Raw genomic sequence first — 16,602 nt, 5'->3', positions numbered from 1 at the left:
TGGTTTTTTTTTGTTTTTTTTGTTGGTTTATTTTGTTTCCCTTTTCAATCCATGATGTCCTTTTTATAACTTTATAGTTTATTAACATAAACTGAGCTATAAGGGTATACAAAAGGTAATGTGAATTTTGCTGCTTTCTGTGTTCATGTTCAGTTTCAGATACTGGATATAGTAAACTCATAAAGTTATTTAAGCTTTGCACAGATAAAAATATTATTTAGTATTAAATTCTCTCTCTAAAGTTCTTACAGAAATTTAGATATACTTGAATGAATTAAGTATGTCTAAAACCTGTTATTCTTTTATGTAGGTCAGGTTTGTCCTAAGTGCACAATAATATAAAAGCATTTTAAAATTAGTTTTATTGGCATTTGCTGAACTGCAAAGATGTGATTAAAAAATACTAAAATTTAACACCTTATTCATGTGAATGATATTAAATGCTACTTTTAGCAAACTGTGCTTCCTTATAGAGTAAAAACATGTTTTAAATCACCATTTGTAATAAGCTTTAAATATTATCTGTAACTTCCATGACATTTAAATTACACACAATTTTGTACACACATGAAAATGATTTTAGAATACAATTCAACACACTCGTGTTAACATATCATATTGCACTGTTAAAAGTGTACATGTTAAAAGTGTCATGTATCTTTCCAATATAGCAGCCAAAAGTTTATTTTTCTACATATTGGATTGTCTCAAGGCTTTGTATTCAGTATGCACAGCTTACACTGGARCTGTACCTGTACAGAGCTCTGTCACAGCAGTGGTGCAGCAGGCCCAACAGACTGCTGTCTTACATGCCCTTTTCTGTAAGAGCTTCAAAAAATTCCACCACTTTGAGGTTTYTTCATACACCACCAAGTATCTTCTGCAAAACCATTTTTATATTGCACTAAATTCATTTGAAGTGCAAGTGCACATAAATTACCACTTAATGCTGGTTAGAATGGAGGAGTTAAAATAAACCAAGGTCAAAGGCCAGGCACCAGTGTGTGTGTCATTTGCCTAAAAGACAAGGAGGGCTAAATGTCACAATTAACAAATTTGCACTAATGAATGACTTGGTGACCCGCTACCAACTGCTGAATTTTGTGAATCTGTGAGTAACTGAACAAAATAATAAAAAAGACAGCTCATCACAAGAATGTAGTTGTTTTATTGTTTTGGTAACTTTAGCTGTCTCATAACTGCAGTATTTTTTTCCTGGGGGGTAAGGCTTAGTAAGCAAGAAAAAAGCCCAACCCAGTAGCCTTCTGTACATGTGTATGATCTGTGAMTTGATACCAAGGGTGAAAGAATGGCTCTGAGGGGGGGAAAAACACTCCTTAATACACCTGTGTGCATGTGTGTACAGCACTTGAACTTTCTGGGAAATTCAGTAAGACTATGTTGTAGTTCTTTCTTTTCCCATTTGAATTCCCCATAATTCACCTTTTTTGGGGAGCAAGTAAAAAGAGGGAAGACAAAYGTGGCTGGAGATCAGAGAAGGGAACCAGTGAGGCAATACACTTGAAGGAGCTGTTGTGTAGTTCATTGGTTTTGCTGGTTCCTTTCTTCCTGCAGCTCAGCTGCTTTTCACTACACTTGCACAGTTGTTACTCAGTACATGGATACTCTTCCTCTGTGCAGCAGCAGAAAAGGCATCTGAGTAAAGGTGCCTCTGCCACAAAGCTATTAGAAGCAAGTCTGTGTATATGGAAGATGTTTTCGTAGCATATGAATGCAGAAAATTCAAACACTGTCATCCACCCTGAGATGACAGTGACATAGAGGACTTCATTTTGATGCTTTACTAATAGAAAAATAATAATTACTCTATGGTAGTTGAGAAAACCCTGTTGTAACTAGTTTGTGATCTCAGGCTAGAATTCTCTCTCAACTGTGAATTTTTTATTRCTGACTTAGCTCAGGCTTTGTTTGTCTAAGCAATTTATGCTGTTCTTCATCTTYCTTCAGTAGATTGCAATACCCTTTCCTAGCAAAGCAAGTATTAGGTATTCCTCATCATTTTTTTTCGTACAATACCACATGTAACTGATTGTCTGCCACTTTTTCTTTATTTGGTGCTCTTTTTCTCTTGGGTAATTGGAATGTATTGTTTGGCTAGACATCTGACTTAGGTTACTTTGTGTTTCTGGTGACATTCCTGCCAACATTGTAGAAAGACCAAAAAAAGCTTTTTCTGTACAAACAGAAGTCCCAACGCTTCCCTACAGTAGTTCCTTCCTAATATACTGGGAYTGTATATTCCTCCTGTTGTCACAGTCTAGGATAAAGTGTGTGTGGCCAGCAAACATTTACAGCTACTAGATCATCAGAAAGCTTTCACTGCACATAGTGATAATCACCCATAAAGGGATTTTTTTTTAGATGTTCCCTGATTTTTTGTTCATTTTTTATTCTAAATTACAACACTTTCTGTGAAGTCACACAGTAGCATTTAAGAGTATTGGAATTAARATGGTGCAGCCTTAATGATAAATCTGTAGAAGCATCTGTTACTCCTGAGGGCCATTGAACCTCACATGAAAATGCTGTAGAAAAAAATTGCAGGATTGTTATTATGTCATGACCCTGTCCCTCCTTTCTTTAAACTTTTGCTAGTCATGTTTCTTATTATTCCTCATAAATAACTTGTAGTTTAGAAGTGTAAAAAACATAATTAAAAACCTGTGCAAACACTCTCCCAGCCTTTTCCGTCTAAATATTGACCCCGCTTGTGCATGAAGCCCCCTTCATTCCCATGTAAAACAACAGACAGGATCACAAAATGAAACACATCTTCTAGCTGAGAGTTTAATAGAAATGAGAGGGAGATAGAAAGTCTGGGCTGCACTTTTATTGACAGCTTCAATAAACCAAAGTAGTATTTGGAGCCTTTTTCCTATGCTGCTTAAACCTGAGGCACTGAATTTCTGTTACCTTGTTTCTTCTTATATAGAATTAAGGAGCTCCAAAGCTTCTTTTTGTACCTGAAAAAAAGAAATATAACAAATCAGTCCCAGTAGTTACAGCAAAACTTGCCTCACAATCACCCAAACATTTCACTGCAGTTTTGTAAATTCAGAATACTCCTAAGACTAGTCATTTTTCTTCTGTAATTCAAGATGCTTTATACTTAAAACATCAACAGGAATAAAACACTTAAGCCAGTGTCTTTAGTGTAATTCACTTACTATATAAACTAAGTTTATTTGTACTGAATGCAGATGTTAGCTTTTGCTTTGCTGTGGTCCAGTAATAGCATGTATGAAGTTGTCATACCACTCACCATATCCGACCAACCTACGGTTTTCAACACTATTGTGACTTAGAAGTGTGAGACCATTTCTGAGGCTCTGTTTCCCTAAGGTTTAACAGTTAAAACATAATAAAATTTTAATATGATCTCTAACATTCAAATTAAACCCCSTCAACAACAAACCGAACAAAACAACAAAAAAAATCTCAACACACTCCCTTCCCTCCTCAAACCACAAAAAAAACTCCAACACAACAAGCTTCTGGTACTGGCATAACAAGCCGTGCAGACAATGTAAGCCAGATACCTCTGAGTACCTGCAGTAATAAATATTTATTTAGAAAACCTAATTATGCAGAGACAAAAATTCAAATTTCTTTGCACAGGCCAGTTTCCTTCGTAGTGGACTATCAAGTCTATTTCCCAATGAATTTTGTATTTTACATTCATCCAGAGAATAGGGAGAATGCCCCACATAAAACCTCTCAGTTCAGCAGCTCTGCACTCCTCTAAGAGATTAGGAAATAGRTGTTTGTACCAGGAGGCCACAAGTAGCTGAAGCAGATCAGCGGATGAACAACTTGGTTACTGCACAGAGTTCACTCCTGACTATTCTTTTTGCACAGTTCCTARAGAAAGACAAGCTTTTGGGATCACTGGTTTCACATATGCTTCCAGCTACTAGTAACTGCGAGAACTGACCACTTTCATACACAACTAAGACCATTATTCCTTTAGGCTGAAAAATTCAATCAACCATTAGAAAGATCAATTATAAACAAGCCTTTATTAGTCCTGATGCTAACAGGATTATTTATGAAAGGTAACTGCAACTGCTTTGGTTTATACTCAGTGCATTACCAGGTGTGAACAAGTCTAATGGATAATTCTCCAGAAAGTACTTTCAATGTTTAGGTAGGAAGCAGATGCCAGGGTAATTCACTCTTGCCATCTAGCATTGGAGAGGTGCTGTCAAAGATACGTTACCTTAATGTGTCTTATTCAGAKCATCTGAATCTCTCCCTAGAAGCCTGGAAAGGACTGCAATGCTAAGGTTTTGGTACATCCATGTTTAATTTTGCCTTGTGTTCACATAAYTGTTAGCTCTTCCAAATGTGATTCCTACCTTACCCATTTCAGGCATATGAAAGGTGAATCTACATTCCCATAGAAATAGGCTAGTGCAGGTGCTTGCCTGAACTTCAGCAACACAGCTAAGGCTGGGTTGTTGTTAGCACTAGAAAGATAAAATGGAGAAAAAAAGGGTAACAGCTCTCTACTATGAATAAAACAGAATATTTCCAACCATTGTTTTCAGAAGTGGCTAGTAACAYACTAGAATTTATTGGTGTTGATAATGGTGATTCTGAATTATAGGTACTGACCTATAATTTCCTCTGCAATTRTTTCAGATAACATTCCACKGCCATGATGTCACATATGTTGGGTACAATATATGATTGCACTATGACAGTTCTTGACTTCCTACCTGTTTGTCCTCCTCTGTCTGTGCAGGATACTCCTTYGCTTTGCTTAACCACAGAAGCGCCATCTTCTTATTGTTTAGCTTCAAGTATGTTTTCCCCAAAAAGAGCAAATTTTTGCTGTAAAAATTTGGATCAGCTGCATAGAGACAGGAGAAATGCTTTAAGTGAGAATGAGCAGCACCATTCTACTTTGATACTATATACTATATTTTGATATGTGTTTCAGAAAACATACAGGAGTTTGGTTTTAGATCAGAAGGAAGCCAATGTAAAACTTTCATTTGCTAGACTTTGGTGTCTGTATACAATGTCAYTAATTAGCAGCTTGTTAGTTAATATACTAAATGACACTATATTGCTCACAACGAGCAAAGCAGTGAGCTTAATGCAGAACAGMTTTGCTTTGCAGATTTTGGGCTTTTCTGGAGCTAGTAGGTACAACAGGCAATGCAACCAGGTATAGGCAAGGGAAAATGGGGCACATTTCCTAGCACATACAGACACCAGCTTAGTTCTTACAGAACATAACTATTTGTATCCRCACTAGACATCTTTTAAGGAAAGATTTAAAATTTGCTTTTATAAAGCATCATTCATTATTAAAGACTAGTCTTGGCTACTGTTTATACTTATAGCACACGCTTTCTCTGCTGCTGGATTTAAGGTCAGGTTTCAAAAYGTATGAAGGTGTTTTGGAGGCAAATTTTGACATGAAGTTCACTGTTCACAGCTGCATTACTTGACACTCAGGAAAACCTGAGGGAGCTTTTCCTTTAAACTTCACTGTTTTAACTATATACAAATCTTTCATAGAGCACTGTCTTCCCTTGCCTTCCTTTATCTTTCAGTGAGTCAGTTTTGCTTATGGCTTCACTCTTGGAGGAATAACACATTCATATTTTATATCCTGTGCACAGTTTAACTCTCAGATTGGCAGTCTGATCATTATATCTTCTGAAATAATAAAAAGTGTGCTTTTTCTGTTGTTCTATTTAGAATAAAGACTTTTGAAATTTAAATGTAACACAAAATCACTTTTTTGGTTTCTTTTGCCACCCCTGCACTCCGGTTGAATTTCATGGGGTAGAGTACTTTATTCTCAGGAAGGTACAACTTTCACCTTAATATTTATTCTGAAAAACTTTCATGTTACACTGTGATATATACTAAGTGTGGAATGTACTTAATGAAATGTGTAACATACTTTTAAGTATCTGATGAAATGTTCTGATGTAACAGCCCAGTGTGCTGCCTGGCCCACCACAYTTATCAGCTGATCACATGCTACTGTTTTGGATTTGGTGGCTACAGCTGTTAAGATGATACTGATAGCTGGAGGTTTACTGCAAGTCATCCTTCCTAAAAGAACTTTTTCAGTCAAAACAAGCTACAAGTATTACCTTCTTCTGCCATGTGGAAGTAACGAAGAGCCTGTAAAAGAGAAAGTTGTATTCTTTAAAGTAGAGAATAAATTCAACACAACAGTCATACTAAAGCCTTATGCAAATAGCTGAAGAAGGAGTTCCTGTCCATGATTTTATTTTTATTACTTCAGCATTAATTAATCAGATGGTTCTCATTCAAGGTACAATTCGATTTGACATTATCCAAAAGAACTAGTATTTATCTAACTATCCCCCTACCACTTTTTCCACAAGTACAGTACCTCCTATTAGTTCCTACGAAACTTGTGTTTTCCCACTTCCAACTTGTCAAGATAATTTTGAATTTTATTTATATTCTCCAGCACATCTGCAGATTTCCCCATCCATTTCTCATGTATAAATTTAATAGATGAAACAAATCCTATGATTTGAGTCATTAGTAAATATTTGAGAGGGGACTCCCAGAGGACACCAGTTAATGCCCTCTTACATGAGAAATAAGGATAAACATCTATAAAATTCACACATTTTTCAACTAGTTTCCCATCCTGCACATAAAAAAATTCCAGTTCATCCCTACCTTTTCCTAATGGTACTGGTTGGAGGGAAAACGCTCTGACAGAATTTAAATGTGTGGATGTATCTAGAAAACAGATTTTGTACTGAAACTGTCGAAGTCCTCCTACCAGTGCAAGTTTGCTTCTTCAGGGACTTTAAGTGCTACAGAAAAGGCTGCTGGGACTGGTGTGATTCTGCAGTATTTGAAATTCTGGCTGACACTTTGTATTCTTCTGAGAGTGATTTTCCAGCAAAACTTACAAGCTTGACATTCCATTAAAATTCTTTATTTCTTTTTTAATCAGCTCTTAAATTACTTTCTATGTAACAGCAAGCAGCCTTYTACATTGCTTTCTATGACTCCTGCCCTGCCTCCCACCTTAGGAGAGCAAAACAGTTATTGATTGCTCTAAACAAAGATTGTAACAGCTGCAGCAAACTCTATTACCAATTTAATAGTGAAGTTTCTATATATGTATGGGTGTTTAAATAAGACACACAGTTTTAGATGCACACTATTTTAAAAGATAAACATCTGGACAGTATATTTTAGGGTATATGACAACAGGAATCTTCATAGAAAAGATGAACAAAAGTACTTTCAACYGAAAAGAACCCCACCACTATATGTGGCCAGAGAATKGAAGGATATTTGTTCATGTTAAGTAATAATGCAAGCTGTTGCTTCTTGTATTTAATATAAGGGGTTAAATTCTATTAGAACTAGCAGGTAAGTACATGRCATAACACCACCATATAAATCATCAGAACTGGACTAGAACAGACAGTTACCTGCAACAGAGCACAACAGTAAATACAAACTACCTTACATATAACTTGTTTTCTAATGCCCAAGCTAMATGAAAGAACTTCCACTATTCAGTGTGCTACAGCTGAAGAAAATTAAAGGTATGTTTTTATTATCCCTCACTCTCCTGTTGTATTCTCTTTTTATTGACAGTTGTAAACTCAACTCCATACTTATTCCATAAGSAGAGGTCAGCTTTGTCAGGAAAATTAAAAAATGTATCATCAGGTTTATGGGGGAAAGAAAAATCTGTGAAACATTTTCATACTGTACCTCTTGAAATGTGGAGGTTGGTGGTGTGGCAAACAGCGTCGCAGCTATTTTTCTTTGGTACCATGGCATCTCAGCAAAGGAGTARCACCTGAAGCAAAAAGAAACATTTATACCTACCCCTCACATTTCTCTTGTTTTTGAGCAGCACTCTCCTAATTGTTATTGGATGTAAAAACTGGATGTCATAATTGTCAATTCCAAGAGTCAAAACTGCAGACATACTGCAACTTCTATKAAGCATATTTTTACATCAGAACAAGAAAGTAGCAAGATGTCTGAAGCTGCTATTAAAGAAGTTTTTGTGTGTGTTTTAYTGGGAACTAACTACATTAGCTAAAACTGGGACAGTTACTAAGAATGAGACAGATTTTGAGCTTGAATAATTTTAATGATTTATGTGTATTTTGTTCTAATGTATTTGCAAAAACAGCACAACTGAGTAATGTCATTGCCTTACCTCAACACTACTTTGCTTTTCTCAATTATTAATATAAAGCACATCTGCAGACTCTGATCTGAGAAACATTCCTGAGACTCTGATCTATAAGAATGAAAATAAATTCAATAATCAAACCACTGAGTTCTAGGCTAAGCCAWGCTATGCTGTTTTCCKATCTACTAAATAACATAGGTAATCAATCAGTCACCTGTCTTATTGGTGCTGGAARGATTAAACATTTGTGAAGCATTTCAAGTGCACAGAACTTTCTGGGTGTAAACATTAAACAATGCTATTCACTACAGTAGCCTCCCACAATGAGTTTACAATTGTTACGCGCTGTGTAAAAGAGAACATTTTACAGAAGGTGAAAAATTAATAAATGTAAATGTTTGGAGGAGAGGGGGGCAAGACATGGAATACACAGTCTGAGTTGCAATTCTTTTATTAGATGTTTCTTATCAGAAAGAGATCCAGTCCAGGATAGACTAGAAAGAGGAAAAAAATACTCAACAATTTGCTGATACCAAATGCCAGTTTCAGATCAAAATAGCTCTGACATTCAGTAATGACTAATTTAAATAGACAACATAAGAATGCTTTTGGCTCCAAAATAGTTATTAATCTCACATTTCTGATCATCTTTTTAATTTTCCTTAGGAATAATGTCTTACTTTCCAGAACAAGCTTCCTATCTCAAAATGGACCTTGAGGCTTAATCAGTTGGTAGCATATACTTCTGTTTAGAAATTTTGACTATTGCAGTTKTTAGATCATGTGGGAGTGAATGGTAGATGCTGAAAAAACAAAGTTTCTAAACGAGTAAACTCTGGAGCAGTAGACTGTTTTCTCTGATACTCAGGAGTCAAAAGAAAAAGTGAAATKGACTGTGTTTTTTAGGATTTTTTTAAAGCTGAAAATACACTGCCTTTATTTTCAATCTCTCAATCCTACAACAGARATTTCCTGTAAAACAATGTTACACACCTTTGGTCTTTTTCAGACAAATAACCAAAATTGCTGTCTGGAGTCTCTCACTAAGACATAAATAATATTGCTTTCCATCACACCACTTGCACAGAATACYCTGGTTAGTATGAAAACATCTATTTCCAGCCTGTTAGGCTGCTATGTAACAGTAATTCTTAGTACCATTTTCACTGAGCAGTAAATTTAATGTCAATGATTTTTTGTTAGTAGGTATACATTTGTAAGCTCTCTTTATGTAATATAACTTTTAMAATGCAGTATCATGACAGAAAATAACAAATATTTTAGGAGTACATCTCACTTTTGATAGCTTTTCACAGATTGTRTTAAGTTGTAGCAATCACTGAAATTCAATGTAAATTCAGTTTTGCRTTTCAACTCCATTCACACACTCCAGAACAAAATAAGCACTACTTGCTATCACTCATGCCTCCTATGGATTCTGTAAAGCAAACTTAACATCTGTAAAATGAGTTCAATACAAATAAATTAAATGAACAACTATTTTTCATCTTTTTGAACTGCATAAGATTTCACAGCCAGACTTTTTCAAGGCATGACATCCTATACRTGTTCAGTATGTTTTTGTGCTTACATCAATTACAAGCATATTCTAAATTATTCAAACAAGTTCAGCAATTCATGCAAGGTATTTTATAGTCCTGCGTTTTTCTTTTCCATGAAACAACTAATTTGAAAATTAGTTACCAATTCTTACCAAATCCCTATAAGATGAATTGTTGTAGCATCTTTTGGATTCAGTTCGATGGCTCTCTGGTGAGGAGAGAAAAAACMAACATATGTATGTAAAGAAGTTTTTCTGATATGTGGATTAAAATATATTTTAAAATACACCTGTTATCCTACTGTTAATTAAACTAGACTGACAGTGTGTAGAATTTCAAGGCAATACACTATTTTTCAGTGCACAACCAAAGCTCACATCCAAAAATCTGATGACACTGACAGATGTCTTAAGCACTTCTCTTTAGCAGGTCATTAAAAGTTGCATTTGAGACTTGGTGTGTTCAGACTTTGATATAATCCCTGATGATATAAAATTAGTAGTCCTTTACCTTCTGCAGTATTTGTCCTTTACTGTAACATAATCCACAGTTAAAAGGACAGCCACACAGCCATTTCTCAATATCACAGTTACATTTGATCTAGTCCTAACAGGTGTCCAAAGCACTTCAGCTATTTCAAGACTCCCTTCTAAAGGGACTTCGTTTACTGCASGAGAGAATTTCTACTCCTTGTGTCTGGAGTATTTCTGGAGTGTATGTCACAGTAACTTGGTAAAAAACAAGTGCTACTAGGAAGCCTGAACAGAAGTACACTTGAGGTATTTCACCAAAAATTAATTACCACCTGTCACACAATCTATATACTGGACACATTGTCATATGCAAAAAAAAATTACCTGGAAATGCTCTTTGATGACAATAGCATTTCCAATTTTAGTCTTGATTCCTTCATAGTCTCCAACATCACTGAGGCAAATTCCATACCACTGTAATTCAAGTAACAAAAATAAAACATTTAATACAGCACTATRTTAATTCATGTTAAAAAAACTGCAACCAGAACAGCTGCCAGCACYASAAACAACGACAAGCAAGAAGTAWTTGTTGTGAACAGCTCAAGCAGCATCAGAAGAAGCTGCTGGTCTGCATGTGTAAGGGAATAAATGTCCTTTCCTAATTCAATTTGCCAAGGCAAGTCACTACACTTTGCTACCTCTTTGCCTGTGATAAAAGCAATACCAAAAAAAAAATATTTCAGGGCCTGAAACATTTCCAATGAAAGCACAGAAACAGCATATTGAATGTGAGACATTTACAACATTTTTAAGGCTGCATCTGGGCAGGAGGAGCTGATTACATCAGCTGTAATCACCCTGATCAGTCACCTCTTTCCATGGTCTTGCACACATTGAATCAGTTTCTGTTTCCCTAAAGGAACTTTACCTGAAAAAGTCTGAACTCAGATCTTTCCAAAATTTAGGGAGAACTAGAAGTCTCATTGATTCTCAACTGAAAAATTATGCTGAAGTTTGCTACAACAGCAAGTGACATTTGTTCTGTTTTCTATAAACAGAAATCAACAAGATTTCAGTTATTTTTCATGGCTCACCTTGTGTGCTGCAGAATTTGATTCATTTTTTTCGAGTGCCTTTTTTGCATACTCAAGGGAGTCATATGTCAGTTGTTTCTTATCCTCTGCAGAAGTACTACCAAGCTGAGCCAGATCTCTTGATGACCGTGCCAGCCGCCACAACAACTCTGCATCATCACTGGTGAGGAACAGAAACACTAATGTTTTAAAGTAATCAGGAAAACAAAAAAAAAAGTCTTAAAGGATTCTTCCAAAGTGTATCTCAAGTGGGTGATAAGACAACAGCGTGTCATCTGTCATGCTATGCTATGTACAATACCAACGTAACAAACAGCAAATGAAAGCCTGCCATTATACAGTGTCTGACAATAACTTTGTTGTGCCATTCTGGTCTGMAAAGCAAGCATATCTGTAGGAAAGGTCTTTGTTTTCTCAAAAACAAGGATACAGATTTTTWAAATGCCAATGGTATCACCAGAAGGAAAAGGTGGGCTACTCTGTTCTTAGCTAGATGGTATTTTTTCCAGCACTCTGCTGATTTGTATTGATRTTTACTTGGAATACTTAAAACATTATGCATCTGTTTTTTCCTGTAATTGTACTTAAATTATTAAATTCTTCATAGAAAAACAGTAAAAAAACTCAGATTAGCCATAACACAAGCACATAAGCCCCTACATTTATGTATTTATTTATATCACCTTATGAAATGATGTATGGTAGGTTATAGTCAAAGCTAAATKATCTTAAGTTTTATTTCATTAACATACTTTTATGAAGCACTGCTTGCACTTCTTTAGTTACTTTAGATAACTACAGTTTTAATTCTGGATTATATCTTAATAGAGATTTTACAGTCTTTCAGAATTTTTGCAGTATATTTTAAGGGATTCAAAAGAAACAAACAGAACTAAAAAACTGGAGGGTTAACCCTCACCTTCAACTACCATCTCCCTCTTCATTTTTCCATTAGGAGGAAAAAGATCACAAGTCCTTTTTTTCTACTTACATAAAGGTGAAAAATAAGTTCTCCAGCAKCCCACAATGAGAATATTAGTTGAAAAACTGACACATAAGAGCACAGAAAAGAAACCACAGTAATGTCCCAAGGCAATGAAGTACCTATTTTTATGCTGAACCAGCAACCGATACAGCTTTTCAGTTTCTCCACTCCCATACAGGTAGTCTGCTTGTTCTATCACATCTTCCACTTATGAAGGAATTAAAATTGTGGAAACAGAAGAAGAAATTACAGTTAATTACGACATTACCACCAAAACCAAAACATYTCAGAGCAAGACAACCTASCTGAAAATGATGTAGCTCATTTTTAGACCATCATCTCAAATAACTTACAAGCACAGCAGGATTGAATAAGCATMATGTACAATGCTCGAGGATGAGAATCGGTGCCTCTCCAGTGAAACTACAACAGCTTTCAGCAAGACAGCTTTGGATGCTTAACAGATTTAACACTCAAAGGTGTCTTTCTCAGTGCATCAGACTACTAGAAATAAGTTATTTTTTAACTTGTGAAAATGGCAGATAAGGAAAAAAATGGAAAATGTAGCGGGGGGCAAGTACAATAGAGATTTGAAAGTAACAAAACCCCTTCATTAGTATATGTAGAGAATTTAAATCTAATAATAGCAATGAAAAAAACCCATTCTTCTAAAAATATTTTTCATTCTCAATATTACTTCACAGTTTTGCCAGATTGCTGCTGTTTAAATGGGTCTCATTATTTACTCACAAGCCAAAACAAAACATTGCTTAAAGGTTTTCTGCCTGAAGTCCGTAAGATTTTCCCAAACACAACTCCAAAATATASAGTTAATCTACTGAAACTCCTGTGTGTTCAAGATACTAAAAGCAAATATAATCTTGAAAATCAGAATTGGCTTTCTAGAGTATCAATTTATAAACTAAGTACTGTTGTTTTTATGATACTTTTTTCCTAAAAAATATTTTAAAACACAACAGAGGTGGGGAAATATAACTTCCACAACTGGATTAATATAATAATATATAAATATAATAATATATAAATAAATATAGTACTTAAACAGCGTATAGGAAACAGAACTATCAAACACCACACAATACAGAATTGTAGCATAAGAACAGATGGAATTAGAAGGAAAAATACCCATATGGAAGCAGATAGATAATTCTGTTGAAGTATGTAACTGTATAGGAGAAGAATAAACTCCGAGMTTATTCTTCTGCCAACTTTAAAGCATTAAAAAATTACCTTTTCAATTAAAAGCCTTGTCTAGTTTTTTCCAGAACTTTTACCTATGCTTGCTGTTTCTTTGGTATTTACTCCTGGGTCCATGATCAAACTTTTAAGTCAAAACATAAGCTCTAACCCCCTTCATAAAAATGAAGCAGGTTTCCTTCTTCCCTTTTCAAGTTGCCTAGTAAATATGGTAGCCATGTTATAGGCAGCACTGTTTTCTTTACAAAAGAAGCAAAATATTGAAGGAACTGAACACAAAAGCCCCATTTTCAGCTTAAAACGATCCTAGAGTATAAATCAGTGCATTCTGGATAATTTTTAACTTTGCTGTCTCTAAAGGTCTTCTTTCAGCCCTTTCAAAGATAAGGTAAAGGTCTACATGGACTTTGGATTTTTCAAAATGAGCTTTTTGGTACATCTTCAGTATTATCGTCATAAACTGSTATGTTTGCTTGCTGACCTGACACTACTAACGTATCTAATGAGTAAATGCTCAGAACTCAACACTTCTGAATGCATTTCCCACAAAGTGTTTTATGCAAATTATTACACTCTTTAACTAGAGTATTTTTCAGATATTTCTATTTCACCCTTATCTTCACCATATTTATTACATGTCTTGTATAAAAAGTGTGTCAGCATTGCTTTTCTCAGGAATGTGTCAGATTCAAGTGGGAACACTGAAAAGACCAAAGGCAACTAAGTGGTGTTTTTGTGTTCCTCAGGAGAAACAATGAATTCTTTATTCCTCATTACTGCTTATTTGTGTACTGAGCAGCTATTCCAACTCTACTTACTGACACTCTTTCTGCTATAGCACATGGAACAGCTCCTTATTCATTCAGAAATTTACCATCTGATTTTGTATTGCTATATGCTTAAACATCTAAGATGTTCCTCTTTTTGAGACACAGAGAAACAGGTTACCTGAAGTGGTTACTACCTCAACTACATGGTAAGCATGCATCCAGTTAGGCTCACTCTCCCTTCTGTCACGCTTACTCTGAAAATCCTTATTTAGCATGTGACAGATAAGTTCATCATCTGCAACAATATTACCTTTTARGATACTGTTACTSTCCTTCCCACAGTGAGACTATCCTTATTCAAAGGTTATGAAAAGATATTTTACCACTTGTTACATTGGTTTTTGATACATAGAGCAGGGCTTTGCTTCCCCTGTTTAGAGTTACTAAAGAAGACATTTCTCAATTTTGTATTAAGCACTATCTCAGTGTTGCTCAACTAGATTAAACAGGAATCATGGCATGTTCAACTGAAAATCTGAAGTAACTGAAATTTTTAGAAATAGATTAGGTCTTGGACTGCATTCCTAACAGACCTATATCTTTTCAATAACAATCATTTAAAGATCAGGCAGCAAATTAGTTATCATACACCCTGTGCATGTGCTCTATCCCTGACAGGATGAGATACTAGATCTGTTTTCGGTGACACCTGAAATAATCACCTGTTGATGTGCTACAAGGCCACCCATAACCAATTCTAAACGATCGTATCACGAAATGACACTACATGAAGTCCTAATGGAAAATATCACAAGCATGACGCCATTTCCTTCTACAATTCTGGCACAAAAATGTTAAGCTTCATATCAGAATAACCAAAATACTTTAAAATTTGAAACTATTACCTTTGAAGCTTGCATGAACCTCAGCAAAGCCAGAAATCAGCTTATGAGCCTCATAAACCAAAAAGGACCCTGTTGAAAGTACAACCCCATTCTGAAGGCTTTTTCTAAGCACCTGCGTAGAATCATARGACAGGTATTAATGAACATTATCACTCCAAGTTAAAGGTTTTTCTTGKCTGTATGACCGGTTATATTTCAGATTTTGAGCAAAGAAAAGACTTTAMAATCTTTAATCACCCTCATAAGACAAAACGCCACTTCAGCGGGAGAGTATTTTTAGTACATTCAACAGGAGCTCACGATTACGTTTAAGAACACGAACGGAGCACTATACCGAACATAAACCACCAAGTATGGATTAAACGCAAGGTAGGAAACAAAATTTCAGATCCGTATTGCTCCAACGAGCATAGGGCTCTCAATTTCCGCACAAATAAACCAGTCCTTCGCTACTGGAGCCTCCACCCGCCTCCTTCCTACCGCGGAGGCGAGCGGCGGTCACACCCTGCGGGAATCACACAGGGAATCACGGTGGAAAAGACTCTGAGATCATCGGATCCCACCTACGAGCGAGCCCCACCACGTCAACTACACCCTGGCACCGAGTGCCGCGTCCTGTGTTTCCTTAAACACCTCTGGAGACGGTGACTCCCCAGCCTCCCTGCGCAGCCCATTCCAACCAGTCCCTGGAAGCGGCCGCGCTTCCCCGCACCCAGCGGCACCCCGGCTACCTCGGTTCCCGGCCGGCCCCGGCCCCAGGGGCCGCCCATCGCCTGTCGCCGGAGCGCTGTCCCCAGCCCGGCGGGGCCGCGGCGGAAGAGCCGCSCCAGCGCCGCCATCAGCGCCGCCATCGCCGCCGCCAGCACCGCCCCCCGCCTGCGGAGGAGCCGCTCCGCCCCGCGGCCCTGCCCGGGCTCGGGGGCACGCAAGGGCGAGGGCCGCCCGCTCCGCCGGCCATCCCGCCGAGCTGAGGGCAGGACATTGCGCGGCACGGCCCCGAACCACACCGAAGCCGAGCGGCCGGCAGCCCGGGGCACTGGGCGGAGGGGCGGTGAGGGCGGTGAGGGCTGTGCGCCTGCGCCCCGGGGCGGGGCCGGGCCGGGCCGGCTGCGCGGGTGTGGCCGCCGCGGGCTCGGGGTGCGGAGGCGCCGCGCTGCAGGTGAGGGTGGGGTGCGGCCGTGCCGCGGGGGCGAGTGCTCCGGCCCGTTTACCCGCGGGKCTGCGCTCTCGGCTGTCCGCCTCGTCCAGCGGGAGCCGTGCGGGGCTGGGGCTGCAGGGCAGGGCAGGGCTGCGGGGGSYKSYGSWGWCCCGGCCGTKCCTCGCGTGAAACGTCCCCTCAGGTGTAGCCCCGCTTTTGCACCGGGACACGGGAGCGCTGCCAGCCGCTGCTGCTGC

General features: G+C 37.7%; 2 protein-coding genes across 2 annotated transcripts in view; one reads left to right on the top strand and one right to left on the bottom strand.

Annotated features, from left to right (window-relative positions):
• Positions 1-2,783: 2,783 nt before the first annotated feature.
• RMDN1 (regulator of microtubule dynamics 1) lies at positions 2,784-16,092 on the bottom strand. The gene is made up of 10 exons (XM_057371108.1): positions 15,939-16,092; positions 15,208-15,319; positions 12,434-12,521; positions 11,330-11,489; positions 10,617-10,706; positions 9,912-9,967; positions 7,765-7,852; positions 6,141-6,171; positions 4,743-4,876; positions 2,784-2,984 (listed from the first exon to the last, which is right to left on the bottom strand). Exons 1-10 carry the CDS (start codon positions 16,056-16,058, stop codon positions 2,946-2,948), a joined length of 918 nt encoding a protein of 305 aa, XP_057227091.1. The 5' UTR covers positions 16,059-16,092; the 3' UTR covers positions 2,784-2,945.
• Positions 16,093-16,287: 195 nt separating this feature from the next.
• The window catches only part of CPNE3 (copine 3), a 28,746-nt gene continuing 28,431 nt past the window's right edge, over positions 16,288-16,602 (top strand). The window contains exon 1 of the mRNA XM_057371107.1: positions 16,288-16,366. The gene's annotated coding sequence lies outside the window, so the exon portion shown is untranslated. The remainder of the gene's footprint in view (positions 16,367-16,602) is intronic.

This window comes from Malurus melanocephalus, unplaced genomic scaffold (genome assembly GCF_030028575.1).
Source record: "Malurus melanocephalus ecotype Western Australia unplaced genomic scaffold, MMel_1.1 scaffold_141, whole genome shotgun sequence".
Lineage (NCBI taxonomy): Eukaryota > Metazoa > Chordata > Aves > Passeriformes > Maluridae > Malurus > Malurus melanocephalus.
The sequence above is the reverse complement of the archived record's forward strand: the minus strand, read 5'-3'. Positions and strand labels throughout refer to the sequence as shown.